Source organism: Photinus pyralis, unplaced genomic scaffold (assembly GCF_008802855.1).
Source record: "Photinus pyralis isolate 1611_PpyrPB1 unplaced genomic scaffold, Ppyr1.3 Ppyr1.4_LG2, whole genome shotgun sequence".
NCBI classification, from domain to species: Eukaryota; Metazoa; Arthropoda; class Insecta; order Coleoptera; family Lampyridae; genus Photinus; species Photinus pyralis.
The window spans coordinates 4,439,814-4,463,604 of NW_022170403.1; the positions used below are offsets into that span (position 1 = coordinate 4,439,814).

Sequence of the window (23,791 nt, forward strand, 5' to 3'; positions counted from 1 at the left end):
TTTTTGTTTATGGCGATAGGCGGTCCGCTCGCGAGCAGTTTTCGGAGCGGCCGCTTGGTGTTCAGCGATCGAGCGCTTTTTTTTCTGCCCACGAGCGGCTTTTCCGCTCGCAAGCAAGCTCTTTTTCCGCTCTCGAGCGTTTTTTTTCGCTTGTGAGCGCTTTTAACCGCCCTCAAGCGCTGAAGGATTAAGCGCCGCTCGCGAGGGTTTCCGCTCCAGCACTTTTAGGAGTGGTTTCGCTTTGAAAAACAACTCGATGCTCGCAAGCATTTTTGAGACAATTAGAGCGCTCGTCGCTCGAGTGGTTTTTTAGAACGCTTGACCCAGCTCTAGCCTCTAATAAAGAAAATCGCAACGATAGCTATGGCTTTTGGGAAGTACTGATCATTCATGGAAAATGCGCTGAAGTTACTCGTCTTAGGGCGCAAACCTTTTTACTTGTTTCTTATGGAAGTAATTTTTCTTTTTGTGTTATTTGAAGGAGACTTTTTTTTATTACAAAAATGTAAACATCACTATCTTTTAATATGAAATAAGAGTTATTAATTCGTAAAAAGCAAAAAACTACATACATACACTACCAAACACAAAGTTTTTAGGCAAAAAAGAAGATATATTTTAACAATATTACGTTTCATTTCCGGTTGACCATCTACAACTTTGATTTTTCACATGGAAGTAATTTTTACTTTTTGTGTCATTTGATAGCGAATTTTTTTCAGAATTCAAAAATGTAAACATCACAGTTCTTTTAATATTGTTAAAATATCTTCTTTTTGCCTAGAAAACTTTGTGTTGGGTAGTGTATGTACGTAGATAAGTATAAGATAGGTAGCCACCACCTTTCGACACTAACCGTTATTCATATTTTGATAAGAAGTTACAGAAGAGATCATTGCGCTAATCCCAAAAGCTTGCTTTAGTTTGCAATCTATAGATTAAGAGGTTTTATTAAAAAAATATAAATAAACAATATTTGTAACAATTTATTTCTTTTAGTATATGGCATTCTTTGACTTTATTTAACTTAAGTGTATAAAATTATTTTTCCTAAAACACCATACTTTGCAAACATATATAAAATTTTAATATTAAATAAATTCATCACAGCGCATATACAGGAATTTGTAATAGAACACACAATTTATTAAGAAGTATTCATCGATACCTAAACTTCAAATGTGCATAATTAAAATACGTAGATAATAAATAGAATAAATGCACACATGAAATTATGTACTCCGTCATTTGCAGCCTTCAACTTAATTGCTCACCTAAGTCATCTTACGGTTAAAAACAAATGTGATATACATCGACTATAATTTTGTGACTACCAAAAAGCTACAAACAGTTACTTAAATGTCAACGACTTAAATAATCGTTTCAAAGCATTCTTCTTTTCCTTTTTCGGCAATTCGATAATTTTCAATTCATCAACATTATTACTTACGCTACTAGAATCTGTAAGCCTTTCATCCGGTGATGAGTTTAGCCTCAAATTTTCATCAAAACTCGCCGACTTCTTATGGCCATCGTACAGTTTTACAATACTGGGATTTTGTAGAGATCGTTTTGCTCTACAGTCAGCAGCCGTGGTAATAAATGTCGCCGATTGAATATTTCCATTTGTCTTCACATGATCGAAGGTATCAATTTTCGGCGGCTCTTTAATGTAAGTTAATTGCTCTAAGCTTGTGTGTTCGCTCTCGTCCAATACGAAAGGTAGTTCTTCGATTTTATTATTTTTTATACTATTGTCGGACCAATCCATCGTAATACTGGGAGGTGCGGAATCCTGTCGCCTCCAGATTTGTGTTGAGTTCGAAATGGGTATAAATTTACAGCCATTCGCATCCTCCACGGCCTTATCCGGCACCTCTTCGTCAAGAGTTGTTATAGAATTGGAACGTTGTAAACTACGCTTTTTTCGTTTTCTACCTTTCAATTTTAACCCACCGTCCAATTCATCAACAACTAAATCGGTGTACGCGCCGTAATGTAGTAAAGCTTCCTCACTGGGTCTTCTCTTCTTTACTGGAGTCTTATTTGTGATAGCATCAACAGACATGCGCCGCCAAACCTGATTGTTTGTCGAACGTGCATCGCCAACGGGTTGATTAAATTCCTGGTTTCTCCGACAAAATAACAAAAATCCTACGATAACGACGCCACTTAAAAATAACCAATACGTCGTGTTCATCCAGGCCTTTTTATCTTCAATTAATAAATCTATCGATTCCCTTAACATGACAATTTGGTCTTCTAAATGCTGTGTTCTCTCCTCCTTCTTCTTGTTTTCTTCATTTAGGGTGTTGATCGTTTTATCTAATAATCGCTGCATTTCTTCCACTTGCTTTTTATATCGCCTGCTTAATTCTTCCAAATACTGACTCGATAATGACATGTTACGTTCCAGTGCCTAGAAAATACAATGCATCAGTACATGCTGCTATCAAATTAACACTCCATGAACCTCATTGTGGTAACGTGAGAATTGCCATTGCAACAGATCATCAACCTTCAAATGCTAATAGAAGAATGGTTCATTGAGGTTTATCTATGTGCGGGATAAATTGAGTGGAAGAAAGTAAATGTCAAAAAGTGGAACGAGTTATAAAGGCCGCCCAATAAACTTCACAGCAAACACTTAAACCAGTTAGCAGTGGTGAAAGAAAGGAAACGAGATGCAAAAATTTGAAGGCAATATTTTATGTATTCAAGATCAAGATTAATGAGGTCTTTGTAAGTGTGTTCATTTCACTTGCTCTTTCTATTTGAAATGAAATGTTAGGCAGTTAAGAAGGTTATTGACGTTAATTATACAATACTTTAATAAACAATAACTCCAGTAGGCATTGAGACACTGAAATTGGTAAAAAAATATTTTCCTTTAATGCTGTGGGTTACTTATGTACAATGCTGTATCAAATTTTATTGCTATCCATATAGGTATGTTTTATGGCGTTAAATGCACCCACACGGATAATAGCGATAGGCCTAACAGCTACTGATCCCACTTTAGAAAGCAAATTTTTATAATAGTAAACTGCTTTCATTCAAACTTTAAATTAACTTCTTATATGACAACCCTTATTTAAAAACCGCTAAAACGCTAAGACATTAACATCTAGGAGCAACTCCCAGCTAAAGGGAACTGTATCATAAGAAAGAAATGTAAAATTACAAAGGAACTGTAGAGGCTGACTTTAATGTGCTTAGACAATGTTAGGATATGTAATGGCTATTTACATAACACACAAGTAATCTCGCCTTGTTGCCGTAATTAGAATGTCTAAGGTATAATATAGTTATTTACATAAAAGTCAGGAAAATGACATTACTGACGAGGAAATATCGAAGTGCGAGGCCCCTTTGGGGCTGAGTACTTTAATTTCCGACTCAAGTAATGTCATTTTATTGGCAAGTTTTGTATTAAGTTTTACCCAAAATCGTATTTTAATATCAAATTTCCATTTTCATATGGAACATTTGATTTATGCCAATCTGTCAATGACGACAGGAGTCATTAGAGACATTTAGCAATGTGACAAGTGCGGCAGGAAAAGTGACAGGTGCGGGCGGTAAAGTGGGAGGTGCGCCGTAATTTGACAGGCGGCAGGAAAAGTAGTCTGGTCTGCTGGCGTCATGGAAACTAACATTTTCCTGGCATAAAGCAGGCAGGAAAATAAAGGTTTCATGACCATTTTGGGTAATAGTTATTTACAGAAAAGTCAAGAAAATGACATTACTGGCGAAGAAATATCGAAGTGCAAGGCCCTTACTTACTTACTTACCATAAGAAATCAGTAATGGGCGGTCTACTGCCATTATAAGAAAAAAGGGCGTATCTTATTTTTTAGTGCAACTCATGAAAGTAAAGCGCATACTTTTCCATCCGTCGTTCCGCACTATTGCTCACTCCCTAGACCTCATATGGTTTTCGCTATATGAAAGCTTACTATCAAAAATTAATTTTTGCATCTATCTCGTTGTTTGCCACAATAGTTATTTATGCATCAATTTTGTTGGGAAAAAGACTAAACTCTATTCCTTGATGCTCAAGAAGTGATCTATATGCATTTTTGGTGCCCAAAATACTTTTAGCCAAAATATGTCAAAATCGTTATTTATAAATCAATTTTTGTTGGGAAAAAGACCAAATGGGATTGCTCCGATACCCAAGAAGTGATCCATCTGTATTTTTAGCCAAAATGTTTTACCCAAAGATGTCAAAATCGTTTCTATGCATCAATTTTCTTGGAAAAAGACCAAACTCGATTCCCAAGAAGTGATCCATGGTGAAACAAATATTTTTACCCAAAAAATGTCAAAATCGTTATTTATGTAAACATACTTTTTGTTTAGCATTTCCATTGATAAAGCGCTTTGTAAAAAAATAGTTGGAAAAACTCTCGGGAAAAACCACAAAAACATTCTTTGATATCTTTTAAATTATCTACAACAGAAATTTAGATCATTAAGGGTCACTGATAAAAGATTCCCAAATTGTAATTGAGCAATTACAAATACATACCCCAGCGAAGACCATAATTTTCGAAATGCCTATGTAATCTTGGACTTAAAAACAAGCGTTTTCACCCTTAAGAACTTTAGAAAATGCTTAAAATTACGATATGAACAAAGACGCTGTGTTAACAACATCTATCATTTAAAATCCTCTTAAAAAGTGTTCTAATAATCAAATAGTCAAAACGCCTAATACAAAATTACAAGACGTCAAGATATTTAGGCTGAAGGGCGTGTGACAGGGCAGTGTGGTTGACTGGAGAGTCAACCGTGACAGGAACTCCCTCTAAGGCATCCCTCACAACTCATTGTATTAAAAGACAGCTCCTTATGCTGGGCTCTACAGAAATGGACTTTCCCTTCCCCGGGTCAAAAAGAAGTAAGGTGGGGAATGGCACCCAAAAAAATCATCTCAAAAGAGACGCCTAAGCGATACCAACCGCAGGTTAAAAAATTATCACAGTCCTCGTGTGAGATCGAAGGGGCTTCAGGGCATTTTTGGGTGGCAGATCAGTTTTGACTCCACCATCATTAAGATCTTGTCCCTCCACAAAATAGACTCAATTGTCGAGGCATTTCTCATAGCTTGAATTTCTACTGGCGACACGAGAAAGAGAGACCGCGATTCGGTTCTAAGAAACTTTTAGGACGCTCAAAGCCGACTACCATTCGAAGACGCGCGCCTTGCAAAAAGTGGTTAATTTCGTCCCTAGAAAAAAAAAACAAAATACCGTCACGCAGGAGTTGTGCGCGTTTACAAAATCTTTTGGACGACACAAATTTTATAACAATCGCACCAAAACTGTAGAAGAAAAAAACTGAAAAATCACCACGTTATAACACGCTCAGGGATGGCGCCCAGATGTCGCCGACCCTAAAGATATTAATTACACGAACCCCGGGTGGGCCTGCATTTGCTGCCTGCCAGCGAGCCAGCCGGCCGGCCAAAGTGAGGTTAGCTACCTTTTTACAAATAAATTTGCAAAAATGCGGTAAGAAGCGACCAGAAAAGTCTGAGCCCATACAGGAAGCAAAGTCAAGTGTTTCAGCAATGCGGCTGCTACAAGCTTCTGGGTGGCGTTATCCATCAAAACTTGGAGGTTATGCTCACCAATGAGGAGGTACTGCGTCCTCAAGGGGATTGATGAACTCAAAGGTAGTGGTTTCATCACGTTTCACTGGCTCCTGGCACAGGGGAGGGGTGTTGCATATCACCTGATTCGACCAGGTTACAGTAGAATTGTTGGGTCGGCTCCTTGGGTTTCGATTTCTCAAAGTTAAAGATCTTTCCAAACCTGTAATGATAATATGGTTTGGGTTTCAGGACCCATAGAAGAATCGGAAAGATAGTCAAGCACCTGGGTAAGCAAAACTTATGTGTTACCGCTGGAGAGTGGAGAGTAGTGAACTGGAAGGATGACACTGTACGGCTACAGTTGTGCTTGTGGACCACACTTTCTAGGAGGAGGCTACCAATGGCGAGAAAATGGAAGTGGTGCAACTAGCAGGCAGGTGAGCTGTGGCCAAGATGGTTCAGATTAACTTGCATCACTTACAGGCTCCCAAAGCAGTGCATACATAATTCAACGTTGGGACTGTCCTTGGAAAGTAAAAAGTCCTATAGAGATCGAAAGTTCAGAGAACAACCTCTGAACAGCCATAAAAAAAGCTTCTGAGTGAGTTGTCCACTGAAAAGACAGAGAACCTCACAGGAAGTGCCATGGTGACATATGGGACTCACTCCCATATTGTTGTAGTTCACCCACAGTGTACAATAAAGCCATAAGGACAGCACGAAGGGGCATTAAAATGAAGCCCGAAGCAGCAAGACTCAAAAAAACCCTTTCAAAGGAGGATAGGACACCTTTGGAAAAGTAATGAAAGTCAAACAAAAACTGAGAAAAACACGCCCCTCGATCTATAACCTTAAAACCTAATAGAAACAGGGACAAATCAAACTTGCTTATTCTACTAAGCCAAGCAGAGGGAACTGGGAACTAGCAACTTCAATCACGAGATAAATCAGGTAAAAATTAAATAGGTGATAAAAAAATTTCCCCCACTTAAAACTATGCACAGTTTTCACTGTTTTCAGGGCTAGTACTGTTCCTGGCGTATGTGCCCCTAGCACGGAGAGACGTAAAAGTGGTACTCATACCAAAGCCACCACATGGTACGTAGGACCAGGCAAAGTCGTTTAGCGAATGCTAATCTGCGATTAATAGGGAACATGAGCCGCTGGAAAATGCGAGAGGTGCCTTCCCTCTCGAATGTACAAGGCGGTAAATGCGCAAAGGCGGTAGATGGGATAAATGCTCCTTCCCCTCTCGAGTGTACAAGGCGGTCGTCGATCCTTCCCAGATGAAAAATGAACACTCTCTATGACGTTCTTTTCTTGGGTATTCAAGTTACGACTGTGTACACTTCCAAAAATGGTTTTATTAAAGTATATTCACATGGAAGTGTTGCCGAGAGTGTCGCTTATTTTATGTTTAAGTCGAAGTAAACCTGAAATTGTATTGGGTAAAAAGTCAAAATAACCTCTTACAAAATTCACCTCTGACTCTTCAGAATTCTCAGTTTTAACAAATTAAAAATAATAAACTATTACGAATGAGGAAATATGAAGTAACATTGCAACAAAATTAATTGAACTTTGAATTGTGGAAAATGTTGGGCTTTTTCAGCAATTTTTTGTTGTTGAAAACGCTTAACCAAAGTACACTCTAACAATTTTTACTAATTTCATGATCGTAATTCAAGGTCCGAATAAAGTCATATACTTACCCTCAGTTGAAATATTAAAGTGCAAGTTTGAAATAATAAATGAATGACTTTTGATTGATGATAGGATATTTGAAAAAAAATTAAAAAGTTTGCTATATCTTCATGCCCACTGGACAATATCATGTAAAATGGGGGTGACAGTACGATACATAAATAGTGGCAAAGATTCGTGACCTACGAGCCATCCAGAATGGCGACCACACCAGGCTGCTGCATGTTGCTTTTCACCTCTTGTTCCAATTAGGCCGACCTTTAGTTATATTTTGAGTTACAGAAACTTAACAGCTCAGCGTATACACTATCCTCTTTGTTCTGTGATACGTTAATGCTAAACTTGATTGAGTGTTTTCACATTTGCACAATTTTCACGTCTCATAACCTTTCTTTCACTGCAATTTAAATCAAAAATTAACAGGGACGTTCAATAATTGTTCTGGTCAGATCGCCTGTGTTTGGCAGTTGTCATAAACGTGACTTTTTTGACAATCGACATCAAACGTTCATGCCACAAAGAGAGCCACAGCGAACTACCACCAGAATAATTATTGAACGGCCATGGCTCATTTAGTTGTACTCACATTGGTTAGGGTGGAATACTAAACGTAAATGAATAAAACGTTAATATAATAAACAAGCATTACCTTAATTCTATTAGAAAGCCTTAGAAAAACAGACTCCTTCTGTCCATGCGGCAAGACAGGAGGGCTCAGCGTGCTCGAGGCAACATTAGAGGACTCTTCATCGGATACTAAACTATCAAGGTGATCTTCTAGATGTTCAGAACTTTCCGTCGACGTCTCGATATCTTGCACAACCTCTGAGCTCACTTCGATATGTTCCATTTGGTGTTTTAGTGAATCATTTGGAGGTATGACGACTGTGTCGTTTTGAACAGGAGCTTGTGAAGACTCGGTCGTCTGCATCTCCTGCTCATTTGATGAACTGTCGACATTAACCGTCGCATCGATTGGAAACGATTCCACCTCAGATGTAAGGGTCCGTGTAGGATTAATCTGTGAGCTGTATTGGGTCTCGGTGGACGCTTTTTCTTGTATCACCGAAGTGTCAATTTTCACCACGGTGTCAGATGTACCAATTACTATCTCTTCAGTAAATGGTAACTGGACGAACTTGGTGTTGGTCACTTTGCTATCATTTGCTTGTGGCGTTATTACGGTAGTGGTGGCGTTCGTGCTTATATTCCGAACAACTTTGCACTCATTAATTGCCACTATGTTGCACATTGCGGCAACTATTTTAGGTGGAAATATCGAGGTTATGTACGACTTAAATAAATTTTGGACCTTACAACTGGGCTTATTACAAATCTCCAAACCAAAACTTGAACAAATATCAGTATGATATAAAACATGTTTCACTTTGGGTTGGGAAACTAACCTCACTAACGACTGTGAATTGCAACTGAGCAGTTCGAATACATTTCCGAACAGTAGATCACTACAGTTATTACAAACTACTATATGACTAGGCGTGGTACACGTACTAATTAATGGGGAATACTTAGCAACTGTCACATTTTTATCACTCGAAGATCCATTCCCTTTATTTCCAAGAACCTCGGCAGCTTTCTTGACTATAGATATTACAGCATCGGTAGCGGTACTAAACAGATTTGTAGGCGGATTACTGGTATCCATAATAATTGACTCATTGTCGTCATCATCGTCGTCGACCGCATTGGCATGCCCTTCGTTTTCGGTTTCGAGAACTTCAAACTCGGATGTGCCAAATACACGAAACAACGAAATTGGACAATAGTGCTCGGAACCGTAATGCGAGTGCATCTCGAATTTGATAAATTTTCCAAATAAATGCGGATGTAAATCAAAACTTTGTATATCTCGCTCGTCCTTCGCAACAAACTGACCAACACTCGACCATTCTCTGGTCGGAAAACGATCACTCACCGAAATACTGAACTCTTTCGGCGAAGAAGAGAATAATTCAAAATTGGCCAGTTCAATTTTAACCGCTTGAATTGCCTCGCACAGTTCGACTATAAACCAAATTCGATTCACGCACGCGTTTAATTTGTACTCGTCTCTGGAGGCCGAAAGCACCGATCCGGCACTATTCGCCTCGGGATTCGCCGCGATGATTTTCGCGCCGCAATCTGTCGACGCGTAATTCTTCCAACGTTTTCGATTACCGGCGTTAGCCTTTCCGTTCGTGTGTTGATTTTGAACGGACGAATTCGCCTCCTCTTTCTTTTTCTCGGCCTCCTCCAGTTGCTTTTGCGTCCATTCTGAGAACGATGGAATGTCTTCGGGAGTCTCATCCTTCTCCTTAGTTACGTTTATCTTTGGTTCGACAGTTGGCACTTCAGTTGCGAGTTTTTCAGTCTGTTGAGTATTATCACTAGCGTTAACGACCTCCCCTCCTTGTCCTATGTTTATATCTACAGAAACGTTTTCTTTACTAACAGTTTTGTTTTCCGCGCTAGCTAGGTTGGATGATTTATTGTTTTCGATAATTTTTTCCAAATGCGGAGTTTCATTGTGATGACTAGTATAATCGGCGGAGTTTTCTGCCTTTTCCTGTAGAGCGCTCGAATCTACCAAGGTTTGTATGATTCCAGGTTTGGGTCCAACAACCCTAGAACAAGACTGTATTTTAGCGTTTAGGAAATGCAATTCTAAACAATAAAAGCCAATGTTTTTCAAATTACACATTTTTTTTCAAATTACGCATTAAATGGCGATGTGGTAGTCAAATCATCGTGGCATATACACTGCGTCCAAGATAAGGATGTGTATCATGGGGATCGCGGAAAACATAAAAGATTCGAAGAGGGGTAAATTAAGTAAAAGTTGGGCAATCAAGAGTTACGAGAGGAGTTATTATCACGCATCACTTCGAAACATATTCCAGAAAAACCGAAATTTGCCGATTTTGTGACTTTATATTTTTATATCCCCGTAAAAAAAGCACATACCGTATTGAGTAGTATCATTGAATAAAAACACTATAAGAAGCCTAACCCCGTGGAAATAAAGCGCGACAGAGATTGAACTGAGAATATAATGGAAACACTGTCAATAGTGTCGATTCTTGAACTGAGAAGAATGAGAATTTGCTTTCCTCCTATTTACCGCAAAGAGAGTTCGGTGATCACAACCAATGCGGGTGCAAGGGGATTTGTCGCGCTTTCTTCCATAAGCGTTAGGCTTCTTATAGTGTTTTTATTCAATGGTAGTATTTTTTATTACGAATACAACGATGTACGGCACAAAAAAACAAAATTTGGCAACTCTGTTGGTTTCAACAGGATGGTGCACCGGCGCACAACATCCTAATCGTATCGGGCTAATTTCCTGGAGAATAGAAAATTTGTCCGATAGGTATTCTCGCGCATTCGGGTGTTATGCGCGGGTGCATAATCCACTTGTAACCAACAGTTGCAATTTTTGTTTTTTTTGTGCAGTAGATCGTTGTATTTGTAATAAAATGCTATTCCATACAGTGATGTACTGTTTTTATAGGCCATATAAAAAAATAAAGTGATGATGATTTCTACGAAACGAAATGTATTGAAAATCTCTCAATGGTGTCTTGTTTAGATAAAAAAGTGGCAATCAGCATCCCCACAGTTATTGTTTTATCTTGGAATGAAGATTTCTGTCTTTTTATCCGTTGTTACCGCCTCTCTACCGAAGTTGCTTGAATGTCCACCTTGCCAGACCGTTACCTGTTTAGCCATGAAACCTTCTGGCAACTACGAATTTGGGAGTACGTAAAGAAGTGGTAGAGGAGCTCAAAACAACCACTTTAAAAAAAACCGAGAGTCCGTGTTTCGTTTGGGAGCCACCCTCAAAAAAATGGTGACATTTGCATTCCTTCTTTAATTTTTTTCTCAGCAACCATAAGGCTGATGGCACGTCTTTGAATAGGTTTGGGGGGGGGGGGGGGGTGCCCTTTTCGATTTTACAAAAAAAATTCCAAAATTTCTACCACGAAAGGCCGAAAAAAAATCCGATTTCGACGAAATTTGGTGTCTAGGAGTTTTTGAACATGAAAATTACGAATCCCAGGTTAGTTTTTGAAAATTCGAAAAAAAAATTCCACTGCAATTCTTAACAGGACAACAAAAGTGGATAGAATTTTATGAAATTTGTTGTGTACATACTTGATGAGTTAAGGAACAAAATTGTTGAACAGTTTTTTAAAATAAAAGTTATGTTCATTTGAAAACTGGTCCTTCAGGCCAGAAAGTGTCCCCCGCCTCCTAGTGAGTCATCTAATTTCGAATGCAGTTAGTTGAAAATTTCTCAAATAACAAAAAAATTAACGATTTAAGTCGAGATGACTTGCTCTACTATGTTTCTACCTTTAGGAATGCAATCATCAGCTTGAATATTGAGTTTCAGTAGGTACATTTTACTTGAATGACATTGTGCAAAGACACAATCGAAGGGTTTGGATATCTTCCAGATAAATATTTGTCCGCATTGCTGTCTATTTAAACGTTCGACCACAATAAATTAGAACAAAAAAGGGTAGCAACGCTGATTTTTTTACGTTCTGTTTTTATGTATGTTCGTTGTTTACGATGGAGCGGAAACATCGACACATATCGCAGATGTAATTTAGATCTACGGATGTACCTATACATTTTTTTTGGCGATAATCTGAGCGTACATATTTGCCAATTAAGCAACACGTAAATTTGTTGATTTGATTAATACTCGGATTAATATTATGCTTGCTCCAATTGGCAAAAATCACATCTTTATATTCTAATGTAAATTTTCCGTTGGGTAGCTTTCTTCAACCCAAACCCCTTCATTTTTATAATAAATAGAATGGAATTGAATACATTGCGTTACTTTAATTGTCCTTGTAGTACTTTTTAATTAACGTAATTAAAATTACATTACGATTGCTTCCTTTAATCTTTGATCATTTCCTTTGACATGCTACCTGTAGGCCAGCCGTTCGACTGTTCACAAGATCTTTTTGATTACTTAGTGACTTAACTTGCTTTTATAATTGTACAAACGCATTTACTTATGTGGAAATGCTTCATAATTAGATAATTACCTAATCTGCACAAAACACTTATCCTCGTACTTATCTGTATCAAAATTAATTATCAAAAGTCCGGTATTAATTGATTACATACCTCTTAATTTACAATGTTATAAATACCTACTTTATATCAAAATTACAATGCATTATTGGGACTCAAATTTCATATTTCACTCTTGCACCTCTACTTTAACCCGGGTCTTCATCAATTACTGAGACCCACGTGACCAAATTTAAATTTCCCGCTTTAAATATTTTTTCTTTATGTTGGTAGACACGGACAGTTGGTTAAAACGTGTATCGTGGTTAAAACAAAATACCCAAATTGCATATTTGTTTATTTCACCTCCTGTCAATCTTTGCTTGTGTTTACCGTTTTTTTCGAATTTCTTAACATTATCTTAAATCAACAGCCAAAACAGTTCTTTTCAGAGCTCTTAACGCTACGAAGTTATTCTGATGTAAGTTAACAATTTTTTAAGGAGAATTGTCATTAAGTTATTTTGAATTTTTAGTGTATCGCTGTAGGAAGATGGTGTTCACACCAGAGCAAGATGCTTTTATTTTAATGGCACATTTCCGCAGTGGTAACCGAAATCCTGATGGAACTTGGAGTATTCACTGCAATCGTGCATTGAACAGTTTTCCGAAGAGAACCCTGATGTTAATATCGACTACGATGTATTTAAGAACCACAGGTCACGTCTAATAACACGATATGAAAACAAGCACTGCATTTGCAAAGGGAAGTCAACAGGCAGACCGCTAACGAAACGCTTAGATACCTCCAAGAATTTTATGGCGATCGAATTATAAGCACTGGTTTGTGGCCTCCAAGAAGTCCTGATCTCACACCATTGGACTACTTTTTGTTTGGACGAATTAAAAATAATATATTTAAAAATCGACTGCACACACTCAAAGAATTGGAAAGGGCGATACGACAAGAAATAAACGATGTGACGCAAGATGAACTCGAACGTGTATTTGAAAATATGAAGCGTAGAGTGAATTTGTGCCTGGAAGTGAACGGTGGCCCCTTTGAGCACCTTTTGTAACAATAAATAGTACAATATATTTCGTGTTTCTCTAAAATACTTAATTCGGCCTTCAAATATTACTGGGCTTCAGTAGTAACTTTCCTAGGGGAAAAAAAATCAGGATTACCACTCGCGCATTTTTAGTTGCCTAACCACCTGCAGTCACGTGGGTCTCAGTAATTAATGAAGACCCTGTATTAGTGCAGGTTGTATTAAGTTGGCAGTACCACGTCCCAAATATTTCACTTATTTAAATACACTCTCATCAATTTTGTTTTAATTAATAAACTTCAGAAATTAGTACATTAACTGTGGAACAATTCATAAAGGCAAAATGCAGTCCTTCGTCCTTTTATATAAGTTATGTGAAATTCAGTCGTGTCACTGTCGATTAACGACAAAGCTAACAGCTAACAGATTTCGCCCATATGACACTGCTTCTACTTATATTGGTGACTGACATAAAAAGAAAAACAAAGGTTTCTTTTCGCGATTTGCCATTAACGGTCACTAACGGATCGGTCCTTAGTGGGTTGTTGTTACGTGATAGGTGTCACTCATTACGACGGGTTCGGCTTCGGATCGTCACTTCCTCTTAGGAGCATAACGATACTACACAAATCAGGCTCACGATATGAATAACGCAGAACAAGTGCTAAAAGCAATAGCTGCTCCTTTAAAATATTGTTTAATGTGTTCCGAAGGTATCCTCGTTGTCATCCATTCCCCATTCGAAATCTCCTTTATAACCTGTAGGTCGTTTTTGGTAGATAGGTACACTATTCGTACTAGTAATCATTGGTCACAGATTGTACGTAGATGTTGAACGTGCTACAAAAAGAGGCATTAATCATTAATGTACAAATTTACCTCAAAGCCCCACATTTTTGATATCTCGGTTCTTACGCTACATACCGTAATATTTAATTCCCTTTTGAGTTTTGAAAGGAGAAAGTAATTAAATGGTTTTTTCATATTGTTCTTGTAATTTGATTAACACTATCAGCCTTACATGTCTCGCTTTTAATCAAATAGAAAGGGAATCTTGTCTTTCTGTATATCAAAACATAACCCTAATTTGTAAATAAATACAATCGAATGTCAAATAGGGTAGTGAATTTAGGTTTTCCTCTTTAATACCAACTTAAAAACGGTGCGTTAATAGGTCTCATTAACGCACTGTTTTGAGCGGAAAACAGTGCGTTAATGAGAACATTTAAAAATCGAAATAGAAAAAATTATTAATTTTACTGTTTCCCCTTGAAGTAATGCAACTCATATCGCGTGGCGCGCTTATTTATATTTAGTAGAGTCAAATTTTGCATGAGAATGTACAGTCTAAATTTCCAACGTCCTCGGACACGCCCTGTCAGGGACCTTCTGAGCGTGGTGCCACTGTTAAAAGTTCTTAACGATTGTAATGTTTCTTATTTATTCAAGACACAGTGTGAACAACATCATTCACCACACATTGAATTTCTTTTCAATTTTTGTTGCAATGAGAAACCATTATATTATTCTCAAGCCGAACCTGCTTTAAGGATCATTTAATTTGAAGCCGGTTCTGTTGTCGATTACTGCGCACACTCACCAACGGCCTGCGCAAGGTTCAATTGGAGTCAATTTTTCGCTACAAGACTGTCTCTCTATTTACTTATATACAACTCTGTGGTGCCAACAAGGTGAATTACACATAATAGTTAAATTAACCGCGGAATAGGGTCTTCCTGAAAAAAAATATTGTAACTTTTTTGTGTCTTACTGTAAAGTTTATAACCTGTAATTAAACATCTCATATACAAAACTTTTCTTTCTATTTCGGTGTCACAATGATGATTTTGTACAACTGTTTTCGGCCGAAAACAGTTGTACAAAGACAGTGATTATAGTCGTTTTTTTTTGGTAACTCATCTATTAACTTGGCAGTTACTAGTTAGTACAAGTAGGTACTTCGTTGGGTACTTCCATGTTTGAACTTCAAAATGTCAGTCTTACTACGCTCCCAACCTAAAACTTAACGGCATAAAAAGTGTTCCCGATATAAAACATGTTAGTTCTAATGTTCCCTATAGTATCTGATAATGATTTTTTTAATTAAATTAAAGCACCGAAATAGAAAAAATAGTATGAAAAACGCGTGTTACAATGCTTTATTGTAATACTCCTATGTTGCGGACACTCGTGGCTACGCTTCGCGTCGCCACTCGTGCCACAAGATAGTCGTATTACAATAGGTCGCATTGTAACACTTGTCTTTCAATATACTATTTCCTAATTGCAGCATGCCAATAAACAACATATAATATCGTAAAACTTTTAAATTTTGTCATGCAACCGACGACATGCCGATATTGGCCGAGCGTCTCATACGTCACTACGCGGGTTGCCGATCGGGAGTTATATTAGTGCATGACACTGATAGGAGTTCGATTCGACTTATTATGGCAATCTGCCATAAACTGAGTTCTGACTGGTTCCTAAAGGGGCAGTTAGATAGTCTGCCAAAGGTTGAAGTGTTAATGGTCGCCGCCTTTTTCTCGAAAAGTGAGTTTTTCCATGCCACTCGTTTGAGTGGAGTCAAAGCCCAGAAGCAAATCTGTTATGGTTCATAGGAAGTATAACATCAAGTTTTGTGTGTATAGTGCAAGGTATAGTGTAGGTACAGTAGTGGTCAGAAGTAATGTTCTCCCTCAGATACCTCAACTGCAGAAAATGTACTAATATGTCAGTTCCTCCCTGATTTAGTTCTATTCCAATTCAATCTTAGGGATTTTCCTCATTTTGAAAAAAGCTTAAAACTCACAGGAGATCTGGTGTATTATTTATGTACTACACTTGAGACAATCGAGGAACATTACTTCTGACCAAAACCGTACCTAATACAGTATGCACCTTACGGATTTCAACGAGCAAATTAGGGTGTTGGATATATGGAAGTGAAAATAGAGAAAAATGTGTGCGCTGTAAGGGCACAGATATGCCCAGAACAGAGTTCGAAGTAAATCATATTCTGAATTACAATTACAATATTATATATCGATGGATTTTCGTCGATAACTGACTGAAAGTAAATCGACATTATGTACTTTAATTAATTAGAATCGTCTTCACAACAATACAAATAAGATGTCAAACTCGCGGTATCCCGTCGAACTTTTTTCGTATATTTCCTGTTGGGACGTTTATATACAATTTATTAGGTTCGCGATGACTTCTGCTATCACACTCAGGTACAAATGCAATAATTATTCGACGCTTTTTTCCGTCAAAACGCCGTTTTCTTTCTCTGAATCGATTGCAAGCAATGCTACGGCTGAGCGCCAACGCGCGTATTGACGTCACTGCAACGTGGCGGTCATTCGAAACTTTTCAAACGCCGTTCATTTTAAAATCGTGTTTGCTAATCACAACGATTTCTCTTGACAAAAAAATGAGTACCACTAATTTTTTTAATGTGCTTGGAGTTCATTTTCAAGGTTTTTGAAAAAACGCGGAAAACCCCATTACCAGAAATAATTATAATAAGCACTTTTTATTGCTTGCTAAATTAGGAATTAATTAATGTGTTTTTTTTTCATGTTGATTAACACACACTATCACTTGATAGACGTTGATATCCCTACAACCAATCCTTCATGGAAAATACGTTAAGATTAGATGAGGAATATGTACGTAATGTAAATTTCCGTATCGTAATTCGCTGCAAATCGGAAATTAAACATAATCCAATAAACCCTTTAACTTTTTGGTACCTACGTTGCTGAATTGGAAATCCATAATACATTTAATTGACGTCATCTTCCTTTTCCAAAAAATTCTCGGTAACGATATAGAACTTCTCTCCCTAATTAAAAATTAAAGCACGGGCCCAAATGTTAATACGAGTATTATTAAATCATATCAGCGACTAAAGGTAGTAAAGGTGTAAATGATAAGTAACAATTATTCTATTTTTTCTATTTCAGTGTCACAATGATGATTTTGTACAACTGTTTCCAATGAATAAAAGAGTACCTACTTCCATGTTTGAACTTCAAAATGTCAGTCTTACTACGCTGCCAACCTAAAACTTAACGGCATAAAAAGTGTTCCCAACATAAAACATGTTAGTTCTAATGTTCCCTATAGTTTCTGATAATGATTTTTTTAATTAAATTAAAGCACCGAAATAGAAAAAATAGTATGAAAAACGCGTGTTACAATGCTTTATTGTCTTTCAATATACTATTTTATAAGTAGGTACAGGTTCAGCCGACTGTGATTAATTGTAATGCTTTCTAGAACTTAGCTCTGATTTTTACAAAGTTGCTTTCTTACTTAAATACCACTAAAGAGGTCTTTTGCAGTAAGGCCAAATGGTTTAATGATGCACTGCACAGAAAAGTTTTCAGTTGCTGGGCGAATTACACAGCGTATTACACTGAAAAAAATAATTTGGTTTTCCTTTTACTATATTGTAGTAGTAATCTACTTTGGATTAACTACAACAAGGACAATCCTACTAGGATTAATAGTACAATGATAGATACCAGATACGCACCACTACAAAATGGTTCACTCTGTAAATAATATTTACCACTACGAATGTGTTGTGCTAAACGGAACAAAATGCTTAAAAATTATACAATTATATGTCTTGTGAATTTTACCACTACGCACGGTTCGCAACGAATAGCTTACTACTACAAACAGTAACATTGCAGACTTTTACTACTACTGAGGTTAATATTATTCAAGTGATGTGTTGCAGTTAATGAAACATTAGTAGACTGAAAGAAATATCTTAGGAATAATTTGACCGTGGCCATTTAGCGGTTGAACATTGACGCGTTAAGTGTAAAAGTAGTGTAAAGTTAAATAATAAATATGGAAGAGTTGCTAAAGGATTGGAATCTCCAAGAACTACTTCCAGTTTTTACTGGAAAAATGCTACGCGAATGTAATTTCTTCTGAAGGGCGCCTAATTTTCAAAATAACTTCTTAAAACAAATAAATGTCTGCTTTGGCTTCCGTATTTTTATCTTCGGTCATGTGGGATGTATTCCGCCGAAGAAAAAGTTGATATTGTCAATTGGTATAGTGCTGGTAACAGTTTAAGGAGCGTAAGAGATTTATTTTCTGATAAGTCAAAGCAACAATATTCAAACTAATTAATATGACACCCATATGTTTATTTGTTTTCAAAAGTTATATTGGATGGACAAAATTAGGTGCCATTGAGAAGAGTTTTTGCCTTTTGAAAGGAGACTTAGGGAAATACAGTAGGTATGTACCTCGGTATACCTATACACAAATCCCTATATGTCTACTTCTAAATTAATATCACTGTAGAAGAGTTGCCTTTACTATTATATTCTTTTTTAAAGTATATTACCTAAAGTTGCCGAAGTAATATACTCGCGTACGATTTACCGGCGTGTAGTGGTAAATATAAGTTTTATGAAAGCGGTTATCATAACAACACGTAGTAGTAAAATTCAATGAGATTAGTAGCGGTAATTATCACTTCGCTGTAATGACCATTGGTACCAATAACTTATTACCATTCTGTAGTGGTAGCTGTTAAGATTTTACAAGTTGGCGCCTATTTTACCATAAAAATGGGTACCCCTGACCGGTTTTTTTTCCAGTGTAGGTATATGGTATCGAAAAAGATCCCCTCTAAAAATTTTCTATTACTAAAATGGAAACGAGTTACGAAAGTAATCGTAAACGATTTACTAAAAACGGCATTTAATAGACTGGTTAGTAGAATTGTGATACGCCATTGTAAAGCAAACACATTAAATGACTATACACAAGACCATCAAACAAGAGCTAGAAAACTTTACTTTCGTGGAAGTGGTGAGCGTGCAGAAAGCTATAAAACATCGTAAAAAGTTCAGAAAGGTTACATTTGTTAAACAGATGTACCTACCTCCTACCTACACAATGGGCTACAGTTATTTGGTTCCCTTTTTAGCCTTTAATACCTTACTTGGCTTTGGTACGATTTTGATAAAATGTGGAACTTATGTTAGAACATATTTATAAAGTAAAATTCAACACTAGGTAATGGAAAAACCTAGGTTCTAAGATCTAAGCAAGGGTCATTTAAAAAAAAAGGCTTCCATTTAAAGTCATTGCAACACTGTGAATGTTTAAATTCAAGAAATAGTAAGAACTTACACAGAAAGACGACCATTAAAATCGTATTAAAAATTCTTAAGAGTTTGGAAGAAAAAATGAAAGACGTGCTGAAAGGGTGTATATATTTTTACTTTTTTTAAATTTATTTTTTCATGGAAACGATAATAAAAAAATTCTTTATATTAAAACAACCTAAAATTAATCATTGAAATTCATGGTAGTATCCCCCACCTTATACTCGTTACCGCCCAATGATCCGTTAATAAGTTCTTTGTCGCAGAGGTTCCAACAAAAAACTATCCGATGTCATGGAGAGTGTTGAAAACCATTATCATCGATTACTTCTAATATAGGTGCGCTTGTAGTATCATGGGTACTTACTGCAAACATAGTAATCAACTAAGATAGCAATTATTTGGAGGCCACATATTAAGTTCGATGAATTTTGAAACTGGTTTTTCGTAATTTGCAAATACGTTATCGTACCTACTTCTAGAAGTATCGGATAGTCCACCATCTTGAGGGGAGGTAAAGTTGTGCCAAGTGCAGCAAATCCACGTATTCGTGGATTTGAAACCGCAATTTTTTTTAACTATAAGGTGCAAACTGGCATTGGACCATTTATTGGAATGGAATATCATGTATGTTTTGATATTAATTTTTTGCAGTGTAAGCTGATTCAGTGTTAACGAATACCTCTGCCCTCTTTAACTTTGTCTAATGTCTTTGGGTTATTGCAACGGAAAATCTAAGTAATTTGGATATTAAAAATTGTAACTACAAGGATATATGTTAGGTACAGAAAAGTACAATAATAACCAAATTGAAAATTAAACTCTTTCTCCTCGATTGCCTATAGATGCAGTTGTTGACCTTTTAACGTACTTGTTGATTAGGTAAATATATAACAGTACTTCAAAAAATACCCAATGTTAACATCGCGTTTGCCAATATTTTTGATATTTCTGCAGTAGGTACATCGCCGTTTTGGACCATTTGTGACATGCTCCACATAATGTTTAACAGTCTCCCAATTTACTGCAAAAACTGTCGTATGATCATAATATTTATTTACAAGTAACGTTTTTAGAAGACTTTTCAGAAACCCCAATAAATTCGACAAATTAAAAAACTTGCCTTCTGTAGCATCCCGACTAATTGCGTAATTCAGCAACACTAGTAACTTCAAGACGACAAATACATAAAACGCCATACCGCCAAATTCCACTTTCACAACACTAGTTTGTGAAATCCAAGAATCTGAAAATATTGTTTTCATTGAAAGTTTGGAAGGGAGAGTTCAACTATAATCTAATTGACTTATCGCATGTTGAGAATGACCCCGTGTTGCTCACGCAACGATGCCAGACATAATACAGTATAGAAAGTAATATCTATTCTGATTTGTTCAAAAAAGTTAGTAACCATCCCAGAAAATGTTGGACCGGTGATAGACCCATGCCCTATATTGGATGGGAGCTTCCCGGCTTATTTTTTATTTCTGATCTACAAAGTCCAATAAAAGCAAAAAGACCCGTGTGTCCTCAATTTTTATTTGCGAGTAAAATAAACCCAAAATAAATTATTGAAAAGCTGTATTTTTAGTCCGAATTTGAAACGCTTCAGTCTAAATACGTCACAAACCTACAACCAATCACGTAGAAGTGAGCCGGCAATCTTGTGCGGGGGTCTGACGTTTGTCGGATCGCATTTGACGTTTTAAGAGGCATGGTCACAGCCGTCTATAATTACAAGCCATGCTGAGAAGTTTGGCGTTGTCCGAAAGTCAATCGGTGGACCGATTTAAGTTTTAATGGCGTCTTGTTGCTCTTGAAAAATGGCATTTTTCCTCTCTCCTGTGTTTCGCCTTGGTGGTTTTAATACATACTTAGGCAGCGTACAATTGTACATATATTTTATTCATTTACATAAATGGATAATAACATTTTTATTTGACTTTAAAATTCGGACCGCTGTAAATTGATATCTGCTTCATAATGTGTTTTCCATTGAGATCTCTGAAATTGGTGAACTTCTGTCGAAAGAGGTCGAGGTGAAGCACACGCTTGAGCACTTAATTTCGGCAAAAGGACAGTAAATCGCTGTGCCTCGGCGAGATTTTATCAACGACCGGGTGTGATTCGGAATGGCAAACTTTAAGCCAGTCACTACTCCAGTGGGTCTAAGTACGAAGCTTTTAAAGAGGGGAACCCCGTAGACTTCAAATTCCCGTACCGTGAACTCCTGGGAATAAGTCGGAAGGTTCCTTCCGAAAATCGACTTGACATGTCCGTGCTAGAATATCTGAAATACCAACTAATAATAGTTATTTATGAATAATAGTACAGAATGCCAATACGCCTCCGGTCCTCTATGTGTAAAATAACATTACAAACTACATTAGAATGAGGCAATAAATAATGTGTTTGTATATTACCACATTCATCCACACATCATTTTAAAATATAATCATTGTAACGGATTGGGAACCTACGTTCCCTAACAGATCTTCGTGAAATCGCTTCGTTCATAGAATTCAATGGTCTTGGTTCGCCAATTTGCTCTACAGGTGATTGGTCTGAATCAGAAGTTGCTGGCTGTTCTATGTTGATCATATCCGGAATTCTTTCACCTTCTTGATTCAATGGTGCTAAGTGACGATTTGAAACAGTCGATTCACGACCATCTGCAAGGCGAACATAAGAGTAATCAGGGTTTACATGAAGCAGTGTGACTTCCTCCACAAGTGGTTGGTATTTATTGGAGCGATTGAATTTCTGCATTAGAACTTGTTCCGAATTCGTCAACCATGTCGGTAGCGAAACCCCATTAGAAGATCTTCTTGTATGTTTAAACATCCTTTCATGCGGCGAACAATTTGTAGCTGTGCACAGAAGGGATCGTATCGAATGTAAAGCTTGTGATAATACTTCTTCCCAATTATCACCTGATAAGTGATCGTAATGCCAACAGGATTGTCTTCCAAAGCGTTCCGTTTAATCGTTCAACTTGACCGTTTCCCCGAGGATTGTATGGGGTAGTCCTACTTGTAGCTATTCCTCGTGAATTTAGAAAATCTTTACCTCCGAAGAAACGAATGAAGTCTCTCTCTGAATGAAGATAAGACGGCATCGATAATAGTGAGTATATATTTATTCTTCGTATTAAAAGGAACTGGTCCTTTAAAATCAATACTTAATCTTTCAAATGGCGAGGTAGCTTTTATCAAACCAGGACCAGGCGTAGCAGACCTAAAATATTTAGGTTTTATTTCTGAACAGACGCGACATGAATTAGTCGTTTTCCCGACTTCTTCTACAGAAAAAGGCAAATTTTTCGATTTCACGCAGTGTGTCATTCTCGAAACACCAGGATGGTATAATGCGTCGTGTAAAGAAATGAGTTTATCAGAGCGAGTCTGCATATTAGCACAAACACGCGACAATGCGTCTGAACTGGATACCATTCTTAAATTGATTCACAATGGTGGGAGGGGGGCTAGGTCCAGCGGGGTTTGCAAATTTAAAGGTTGACAGTCTGAAATCGTGTCTCATCGAACAACTTCGGACAGATTCGTTTACCCTCAAACTTGCATACCCAGGCGATGTTCTTGACCAGATTTTAGTTGCAATTAGCAGTCCACGTACTGTATGGTCTAAGGTTTCACGACCACAATATGGGTTAATTATCAATCATTAGGCATCAGCAATCTATCACTTGTTATACAGATACCAACAGATACATAGAAAATGTGCATTATAATAGGCAATTTTACATACCTACTCCGTTCTGAAACAAAAATCGTGCCAAGAGATTCTGGCAAAGAATTATTTAAATCGTGGACCGACAGTATAGATACGCAATCTGTTATAACACTATAATGAGTTATCTTAAATAGTTTCTTAAATATTAGCTGTCTATACATTAGAGAGATCCTATTAATTATTATTATCATTGACAAGTATTTCAGTTTTATTAATAACTAGAAAATGTGGCTGCCGTTCATATAATTTTCGTAAATGCTAAATGTTCCGTTTTGTGGTACATAAAGTCCAGCAATTTTCTACACAGTTTTGTTTCCACTTTATGGCCATACAATTTTTTCTATCCAGTCGACATAGTTGGATACTCTTGTATAAACACCGGGAAGATTGGCAACCCCACACGCTTTTCCAAATGACGTAACTCCCACTATGGAGTACATACAGTAAATGTTTGGATCTGGATTAACAATTTGCAGAGGTCCACCAGAATCGCCC

The 23,791-nt window shown here is 37.1% G+C and overlaps 2 protein-coding genes across 4 annotated transcripts in view; both read right to left on the minus strand.

The window, feature by feature from the left end:
* Positions 1–972: 972 nt before the first annotated feature.
* Positions 973–11,727, minus strand: LOC116163125 (SUN domain-containing ossification factor-like). The gene is made up of 3 exons (XM_031476974.1): positions 11,717–11,727; positions 7,956–9,930; positions 973–2,419 (listed from the first exon to the last, which is right to left on the minus strand). Exons 1-3 carry the CDS (start codon positions 11,725–11,727, stop codon positions 1,352–1,354), a joined length of 3,054 nt encoding a protein of 1,017 aa, XP_031332834.1. The 3' UTR covers positions 973–1,351.
* Positions 11,728–23,395: 11,668 nt separating this feature from the next.
* LOC116163294 (serine protease snake-like) overlaps positions 23,396–23,791 on the minus strand; it is a 31,411-nt gene continuing 31,015 nt past the window's right edge. For all 3 annotated transcript variants that reach the window (XM_031477172.1, XM_031477171.1, XM_031477173.1), the window contains exon 6: positions 23,396–23,790. In XM_031477172.1, the coding sequence (XP_031333032.1) occupies positions 23,617–23,790 (174 nt within the window). In that variant the 3' untranslated portion in view covers positions 23,396–23,616. The remainder of the gene's footprint in view (position 23,791) is intronic.